The 10,489-nt window shown below is 32.0% G+C and overlaps 1 protein-coding gene across 1 annotated transcript; it reads right to left on the reverse strand.

Moving 5' to 3' along the window:
* Positions 1-227: 227 nt before the first annotated feature.
* On the reverse strand, positions 228-1,823 carry LOC132742850 (uncharacterized). The gene has a single exon (XM_060731342.1). It carries the CDS (start codon positions 1,821-1,823, stop codon positions 228-230), a length of 1,596 nt encoding a protein of 531 aa, XP_060587325.1.
* Between the last annotated feature and the right edge of the window lie 8,666 nt (positions 1,824-10,489).

Here is a 10,489-nt window from a genome sequence, read left to right on the forward strand (position 1 = left end):
AATATTTATCAAATTCTGTTTTTTTCCCTTTTTGATAGGTTTCTTGAGTTTGTATTAAATCTTACGAAAATCTTGAAGTTAATATTGTTGTAATTATCAGCATATAAGCTTCAATGTCAATTTTAGTGCAAAACTTTCTCATGTAGTTATAAAATTAAAATAATTTTAAAAGGAAATTATAGTCTTAAGCGCGAACCTTGAAATCACGTGTGTATTGTTTTCTTTTCTTACAGTTTGAATAAGAATATCTTATTTCGAACCTTCTCACCATGGCATGTAACGAAAACTTTATTTTGGTACGGAGAATAACAGATAGTTTTTGGGTACCGTATCCCGTCTTTGCTGTCATACACGATTCCTTTCTCGCTCAGATCCTCTTGAAATGCATACACGTTGCCTTCTTCCGAACCCATATCGCATACCAGTACAGAGTCTTCTGCTGTTACTATTCCTTCCGGAGAAATATGCCAACCGGTGTCCTGTGAGATTTGAATGATGTCATCTTTATCACCAGATAGTGCAAGTCTTGTTAAAGATCCACTGCCCCTATCAGATACGTACACATATTGTTTGTCTTCAGACACGGTCAAATGTCTAGGCTGGTTAAACAATTGGTGGCCATCAGCACTAGTATCTAGGGTATTAAGAACTTCCCCTTGAAGTGAAAGAACTTCTACTTTTGGAGGAGCGGTGAAGGAAACTATCAACTTGTCAGAAGTGCTAGTTATCCCGTAACAATTGCCATTTGCCTTCAAGCTGTGACTTGTCCTCCATCTGAATGGACCGAATCTTGTTACAATCTGAATCATACTGAGGAACGCGCAAGGTAATGTTACAGCAAGTAGATTATTGTTTACTACAGTCACGTCTTGTGGACTGAACGACATCTTCAAATATGAAGAAATTTTCTTTCGTTCGATGTCAACCATTTTGATACAATTGTTTTGGCTGTCAGCAATAACAAGTTCCTCATTTGAGAGCACGGATATGCCTGTGATATAGCAGGGGTTTCTATCGGACCTCGATTTAACACGTATGGTCCCAAGGAATTTAGACTCAGGTTCTTCTTCTTGACCATTGATCCCAACGGGACGAATGTCATCGTCAGTTGTTGCAGTCGAGTCAGTGGGAATGTCACTATCTGCGTTCTCAACAGACACGCACCCTTCATCAGCAACATGCATGATTCCAATTTCATTACACCCCAAAATATATTGAAACATGCCTTCGTCAGGTTCAAAGTGATAATGTCGAACGCTGTTGCATTTTTCATTCTGACTCAGTACTGCTTTTACTTTGATAATGTCGGGATTGCTTTTTCGCAGAGAAGAATTTCTGCTCGATTTTTTACTATCTTTTAATGTCTTTTTCTTCACCATTTGTATTTCTTCCCTAGCATCTTCACAATTATCGATAATGGTTTCCATTGTTTTCTTATCTTCTTCAAATAACTCCTTCGCTTCCTTTAAGGCATTATTTTCCAGGGAATCAATGTGGTCTTTCAGCATCTTGCACATACGCCTGATCTTTTCGACCTCTGAATCGTAATAGGACTCGACGTCTTCAAGATTCTTCTTTGCTTTTGTTATCTTGTCATTTGCTTTCGTCTCGAAACTGTCCATCTCTTTAATAATGTTACTCACGTATTCAGCATTTGCATTTTCGTTGTTATCCGGAACGCATTCAGAGTTGCAATTTTCAGGGTGTTCTACTTTACAAATATGGCAGCCAGGCTGAAAATGAAAACGACAATACCACGTGACATTCTCTTCCGGGTGATTTGGGCATTTCCCGGAGCAATCAGTCAAAGATTTGGACCTCATGAGCCCTCGGTACGCCTTCTCCTTTCCTAGAAGTTTGTGTTTTCGTAAAGTCTTCGCTTTGCGGTGATGCTTGAAACATTTATCGCAGAGAAATTCAGTACAACTTTCACAATATGCGTGCGCCTCCTTGCGGTCACCATGGGAATCACATGGGAAGCAATAGAAATGATAGTCTAGGCTGATTGACGTAGACGAACGTTGTGGCGAATGAAATAGACCGGAATCCCTCCTCCCCGACTTTTCTGAACTTCGGGTGGTCTGCCTACTATTTCTAATGAAAGACAACATCTTTTCTTGTAAATGAGCTGCAAGTAACAATAAAACATCGATGTACATACATAATATGTTACTGGCATTTTAAAAGAGAACTGACCAGTGCTGATATCATATGAGGGAACATGGTCATGATACGATTTAGGCTTGAACCTATGGTCTCTTGATTGATAGGCAGATACCTTAGTCAGGCTACCACTTCTCTCGAAAGTTGTGCAAATAAAGATTCAATTTTGCATCACGATAGATATAATTAAATAGAAATATATCTTAGTTATTGTCACTCATGTAAGTTTCATGACACTGGGTTTTCACCCCTTTTGCTTGTCAGATTCTGCTTAAGCAGTTTGATATAAAAGACATTGAAATCGTGTTTCTTTATGTGATTGCTTTCTGTCTTCGGAGTTCAGGTTCGAATCTGACCGTGACATATATATCGCGAACACCTATCGGCCAACAATCGAATATGGCCAAACACCAACAGTTTGAAATGAAAATAAATTTTATAGAAAGAATAAAAAGAACTTTATAGAATTTTAGTGACCAATCAGTCAGCCCGTAAAACTTTTAACACTCCGAGGCCGGAGGCGGTCCCAAACAGAAACGAATACAGTATTATAAAATTGTGTTCGTGGAAAAAATAATTAATTGTTGAATGGATGTAACCACATATTTTTGCACTTTGAAATATTGAAAGAAAGTCTAGTCATCTTTATTAACAGAATTTTTATAACGAAAATCTATTGCGTGAACAATGAACAATGCCAAATTTAAATTCAGACCAATCTAGTTGCTTATCCTTAACATGTAGCGTTCTTTAGGAACTGATTAAATCAGACCGAACATTTGACAAGAGCGTGAGACTTAACCATTTTAATAGTCAATACACATTGACTAACCAAAAAACGGAAGTAATATAATGTTTAAAATAACAAAGTATAAGAGAACAAATCGTTGTCTTCTATTCATGTTTTAGGTGTTTTTGTGCAGTCCATGTGATCATCGCTTGAATTAACTCTTTGTATGAGGCGTTGCAATCATTCGCGTGTTTAAAACGCAAATTTTTTTGTTAGATTTTTTGAAATAGATATGGGCTTGAAATAATGAATTGATGATTATCGCTCTTTAAAATAAGATAAATACACCCGACACGTTTGATGTGTAATTTAGCCACACTGCTTTAAAAAAATCGGACAAATTACAAATGTACTTAAATAGTGCATATACATGTACTTGTATAGTTATATAAGCATTTAAAAATTGGTCAATGCACATGTACTTGTATAATTATATTAGCATGTAAAGTGGAGCTTTATTGTTTCCTTACAGTAGTTTGGTCCTCTATGACAGATTAATTTTGAGTCGCTTTGCTTCGTAGGTTCGAATCCCGACATGGGCTTTTTTGTATGACGAAGACGAAGAATGGCGGAAAGTCGATGGTTCTACTCAAGACGCCCGCCCGTGCCTAGGGTAATGCACAAAGGGCACCTGAGGTCGTAACTTACTGGTAAAATTTGAAAGTCGCCTGACTTATTACCGTTACAGTGCCGGTGTTACTATGCAAAGTATTACCATGCATTTACTGTTTAAAGTTCCATTATTCCCCGGCAATGATATGATTTTGAATTTTGTTCCAAACATTTTCTCATTAGCCAATTGCCGGAACCATTTTTTTGCTTTTGATATAATATTTTGTGTGGAAGACAACATACTACTGTGTTTACAGTTTGGTGCTTTTATCAGCTTTCTTTAGATGATAACCATTTACCATTCCCTGACATTATTATTTAACGGTTAATTAACTTATGTTTTCCTTTGTATAGAAGGTAAAAAAAATTAATTTCTGAGGCATAATGTGCCTCTTACATTAATGACAAATCCGTTTAATGTCGGTTTTTATATATAAAAATGTAACTTTAAGTACATGTACATAGAAAAAGATAATACAAAATCTTATTATAAAGTTATAAATGAAATATTGAGAAATATTGAGAAATAAAACGCGTATTTTTCGTATTTTGCTGTAAAAAAAAAAATTTTTTCAACGCTGTGAAACATATATTTCCAGTATTTTCACTGTTGTCTTGCCGGCTGCTTTTTATCTAAACTCAGCCAATATGGGAAAACCTTATGGTATGAAAATTATCAGATTTCACTCGTGGCTACCGCCACTAATGAAATATTTACTTTCATACCATTCGATGAAAATAAATCCTGTATTTATGAAAAAAAACTTTAATAATTATCTTCTATGTATTTAAATATATTTATATAATATATGTATGCTTTACTTTGGTAGATTAATACAATTAGAAATTAATGATTTTTTTATCCTCTACATTCCCTAATGTTTATTGTCTTTTATTTGATTATTTTCTTCCTCTTGTTTGGATTACACACACGTACAAAATGCGACAACTATTTTATTTATTGCTTTCTGTTGAAAATAACCGTTCACATTCAAAATTTAAATGTTTGCTATTAAAACTGAATTATAAAATGTATTTGTTGAATGTAAAATTAAATTTGTGTATTTGTACTTGAAACTCTGTTTCTATTTTAAAATACTGTGGCAATGACTAATTAACATGCTAATGCTGAGCCTTCATTTTCTTTTATTAAATCTTTATTTATCTTTGATTTTATTCATTCTTATTATATTATCATTAATTGCCATACTATGTTTAACCTTTGATTGGAAAGTTCTATTTTTTGAATTCTACAAACGTAGCGTAAAGTCATGTTATAATTTAAACTGTTATGGTTTAAGCTCGTCAATGAATAAAAACATCTTTTTCATATAAATTGTTCTTATTTTAGATGTGTACGAATATAATGCATGTATTATATTCAATTATTTATTTAAATCATTAAATAAATTAGCATGCGCCTCGCGCGTTCACATAAAATTATTTTATTCAACGTGTCTCTTTCAATGATTTCCTATTACAATGTACATGTACTTTATTAAAAAAAAAACAACACCGAAACAAACAAAAAAATACTTCTATCTGAAAGGCACATTATGCCTTACAATGACTGAGTGATGAACATACCTGAAAGTTCATATCAGTGTTAAATGAATTAAGAAGACAATATGTGAAAGGAATAATATTTATCCGCAACCCAAATACCATTACATTCAGTAAAAATATAAATACCAGTATTAAAAATCATACTAAATCTATAAAATAATTTATGTATTTGTTAACGAGATTGTAAAAAATTCACAACGCTATATACGGTATAAGAAAAAAAAACATGCTTGTTAATGTCATCCGAATTTGTGACTTTAATAACAATGTTCATATAAAATTTCAATGTTCTGTGATATCATGTATACTAGGGGTAATATTATGTATCCTCGGACTTGGAAACTTCTCCCGCATTGTACTTGTTTATATTTATATCTGCTATCAATTTGCATGTCTCGCTGTTTATTATATCTTTATAAATGAAATATTGATGAAATAAAATGCGTATTTTCATTTTCCGTATTTTCACTGTAAAAATATATTTTTCACTACTGTGAAACATATTTTCCATATTTTTCACTGGTGTCTTGCTGGAATATTTTTTTTTTCTAAATTATTCCAGCACACAAAATTTAATGTCAAAAAAGAAAAAAATGTATATAGTAAACAGTAAACATAAAATTCTTTATTTTTCTTTAAATAAATGATTTATTTTCAACTTGTTGTATGAAAATTTTCATATTTCACTCATGGCTACCACCACTCATGAAATATTTATGTTCATACCACTCGATGATAATAAATCTTGTATTTATAAAAAGACCTTGACTATCCTCTTTGTATTTGTACTGAAACTTGCCTCATTATGTCATGTTTTAAGGGATACTCAGGCAAATAAATGACAAAAATATCAAAATGATTTAATGTACTCAAATCACGCTAAAATGATATTCTTCTAAAGTCCCAGCATGAAATTCTGTATAAATTCTATTTATTTTGGGTTTGAAGCGAAATTATATCTACATGTATTGAACGAAATTTATACGCCGACAGAATCACCGAATAGTTTTAAATCAAGCCATGTGGCTTGAACAAACCCTGGAACTTACAATAACCAATTTTGTGGATATTGAATGATTGAAACAAGTCTTAAGTCATTCATTTGATATGTCCTTTAACGTTTCCATAGTTCACTTTTGGAACTTATGTGATATTTTAACGCTCTAATCTGACCAACGCGGGTCAAGTTAGGAAACCAGCATTTTATTCTTTATAAGGAGACAAGTGTTGTTCCTAAGACTGCGTAGTTTTTCATTTTGAGGACATTTACAGAAAAGTGAATGAACGAAGAAATGAAAATGTTGTCTGTGTCTCCCTTTAACATGAAATGAATAAAAAAAATGAAGAACTGAAAAAGAATGAATTGAAAAACGAATCATTACTTCCCTAGTGCGAGCAAACATGATTTTTTTTCAACAATATAATAAATTTTGAGCCGCGTCATGACAAAACCAACATAATGGGTTTGCGACCAGCATGGATCCAGACCAGCCTGCACATCAGCGCAGTCTGATCAGAATCCATGCTGTTCGCTATCAGTTTCTCCAGTTGTTATAGGGTTTGTAAGCGAACAGCATGGATCCTGATCAGACTGTGCGGATGCGCAGGCTGGTCTGGATCCATGCTGGTCGCAAATCCATTATTTTGGTTTTGTCGAGACGCGGCTCTAATGGTTTTATAACATGATAGATGTGTGTTTACTTGAGGAAAGTAGCAGTTAGTTTGAAATTATTTGTCATAAAAGTAGCAAAATGTATAACAATGTAGTATTTTGATTTCAATACAAAATTCAAAATCACTGTTACTAGACTAATTGCCAAAAAGCAGCCAATTAAAAAGTAAGTTCAGATAATTGGCCCATGAGTAACTTTTTGGAAACTATACAGGTACACCAGGTATAAAAAGCTTTTTAGAAATAAAATATAATAAAAGCATTTTTGGGGGCATAATGGGCCTTTAAATAAAAGAATTACAAAGGAATAAATTAATCAAATCTACCTGTTAACAAATATATTAATTTTCTGGTTTTGTATCAAAGGTTTATACAATGATAGTATATATTGAATTACATATGGCTCTCAATTTCTTCTCTATTGCTCTAAAGAATTCATACAATCATGCAAAAAATGTGTATTATACAATTAAATATTCAAACATTCGTTAATAATAGACGGTTGTAATAGATCTTTTAAAATGTTATTTTAACCTTCCGCCTGAAACAGCAATTTTATGTCTTGAGAAATTGCCAACATATACCAAAATTAATATTGCGTATCTTTTTATGATTATAGAGCTATTTTCCTCGTTTGAATATTTTAAAATTATATTTTCCTGTTTTCAATTTCTCTATTTACGACTTACGACACCCAGAGCTACGTATGGCTACGGTGGCACAGAGGTGACATGTGTGTGTGTGTGTGTTTTTATTGAGATACTATGTCGTGGCCACGAGTAACTAAGTCATGCGCTCGAGATAATTGAGTCGTTACATGGCTCATATGAACGTGTGTGTTACATTTCCTTTCTTTTCTTTTGTTGTGTTATTTTTTGCATATTGCGAAATTGGAAATTAAAACACGAAACTTGAGACAAATACGATGCAAATATCGTATGCCGCAAACTTTGATATGTCTGCACATGAATGCTATCATGTTCAGTGTTCAAGGCTATTACCTGCTCTAGGTCGTGCTGACTGTCACATGTTGTTAAATATACCTTTTCATCATTGTATGTTTTTTGTTTTATTTTCCTTACAATTTACCATACCGTACCTCTTAGTAACATTATAAACAGTTTTTTAGTTTTTCCTCATATATGTTTTTTTATTGAAATAAATTATGTATAGATAAAGCTACTAAATATCTTTCTTTAAAAAGAGTTTCATTGTCGGTTATTATCATCATTGACATCATCATCATTATCATCATCATCATCATCATCACCGCAACCACATTATCATTATCATCATCATCATCATCATCAATATCAACAACATCATCATCATCATCATTACCATTTTCGATATATATCTTTTGATTAATTTACAATCTTTTTTTCCAGTTTTATCCACATTTTTTTGCAAATTATTTCTGTGCAAGACATCTGAAGATCTAGTATAAAAAAAGTTCTTTAAATTTAAAAAAGAGACTTCTTTAGAAAAGACAGAACTATAATTTCTTTATTTGTTTAATGTTTTTCAAAGCGCTTCTTATTGTATTTCTACGCGACTTTACAAGGCCATGTTTTGTGGCGTTATCTGATTTTCAGGTTTTTAAAATAAAGTTTTAGATAGTTCAAATATTTAAAGAATACTTTGGAAAAAACGAATATATCGTCGATATTAATTGAAATCATTTGTTACACTTTTTAAATTTATTTTTATACATAGAATAAATATTTTCCAAAAAACTTTTACAGTTCTCCGTCATAATAACCATAACAGTAAACATGATTTTTTTTTCAATGTTAAAGATAAATATGAAATAAATTTAAGATCTTTCTGTTTGCTGATACTATTTCATATTAACTATTTCATTATCTTTTTTTTCAAACACTGTAATGTGTTGTATTAAAGTCACATTATGTCCATCAAATGGTATACAGTGAATGAACAGAAAGTCAAAATAAGTTTACATTTTGCCATAAGTCCTTTCAATTTTTCAATTTTCTTCTGATGAACGATATAAAAAAAACTCGCCCGAGGAAATTTTTGTAGATATCCGCCTAGATTTAATTGTAACGTTTATTTTATATGAAAAAACAGTGGGCAGTCTTTTTATATTTTAGGCTGAAGAGCAGAAGAGTGGGGCCGTCTTTTTATATTTTAGGCAGATATATATTTACCATAAATATTTTCCATAATCAACTGTTGGTCAATCACCATTGTAAAAGTCAATTTTTTTAAAATATTATAGTCAATTCAGCCCAAATTGGCTTTAAAAAAATTGAGCATAAAGTCACTTTAATTATTTACTGCAGTGTGTTAAATATTTTTCTGCAATTTTGAAAAGATTTCTTACATGAATTAGAATATTTTTCTTCAAAATTCTATTTTATTTGAAATATTATAATATTCCATTAAGTTATATTGATATGGCCCATTACATCTTACACTGCTAAATATTTGTTTTATAGACTTTGGTCTTACTTCAGGTTGTGACTTGACCATTGTTATTTGAAGTAGTTATTTTTCAAAAAAGTAAAGATTAACCTGTTAAAGTAGAGTCGGTCCATGCTACACGAAAGTCCAGACTGTCATGCTACACGAAAATCCAGACTGTCATGCTACACGAAAATCCAGTTTGTCATGCTACACGAAAATCCAGTTTGTCATGCTACACGAAAGTCCAGTTTGTCGTGCTAAACGAATGTCCAGTTTGGTCATGCAACACGAAAGTTCAATTTGTCATGATTCACGAAAGTTGAATTTGCCAGCCTATACGAAAGTCCGGTATGTCATGCTACACGAAAATCCATTATGTCCATCCTACACGAAAGTCCGGTATGTCATGCTACACGAAAATCCGGTATGTCATGCTACACAAAAGTCCGGTATGTCATGCTACACGAATATCCAGCCTGGTCAAGTACATAAAAATCCAGTCTCTCATGCTACAGGAATGTCCAGTATGTTATGCTACACGAAAGTCCCATGTGTCATGCTGCACCGAAGTCCATGAAAGTTACTCTTTACCTACGTAACTTCATTAAAAATTTGATCTAAGTCATGGTGACAACACTGTTCTACTTCATTGCCATGATTATTTAATAATTTTAAATTTGTTCATTAATTGTTATGACTATTGTTATTGTTCCAATTTATATTAAAATGGACATTTTAATAAGAAAAATATTTTCTTAAAATCAAATCAAAATTAATAACTGAAAAATAACCAAAAATAGCATATCGAAAAATAACCTGTTATTTTATTACGGTTTGTATAACATTCATTTTTGTTTATCTTATAATAAATATATTTACAAATAATATATATTATATATATAAATGAATATGAAAATAGCTAACATTTCCTACCTTTATTTTAACACAATCACTTCCTCTTTTGTCTAGGTAGAAATTATAACTACTGGAAGAAAAATGTCGGTCGTTTCGAAGTTGTTCAACGTGACTTAATGGGTATTTTTACATTGTATGCACTGGTTCGGTGCATTTTAAATCAATTGTCAGTAATGTACATGTATTTAGGACAATTCGCAAAGTCGGTGGTGCATTTAATCTCCACAGACAATGCATATTGCAAGATGTTTCGGTGTCTTACTTTAATTCTTCAAGAAGCTTTTTACAGTTATAACGTTTTTTTGTTGTTTTATTATAATTATTATTTATTCGTTTTATTT

Source organism: Ruditapes philippinarum, unplaced genomic scaffold (assembly GCF_026571515.1).
Source record: "Ruditapes philippinarum isolate M1 unplaced genomic scaffold, ASM2657151v2 ctg1334_1_1_1_1, whole genome shotgun sequence".
Lineage (NCBI taxonomy): Eukaryota > Metazoa > Mollusca > Bivalvia > Venerida > Veneridae > Ruditapes > Ruditapes philippinarum.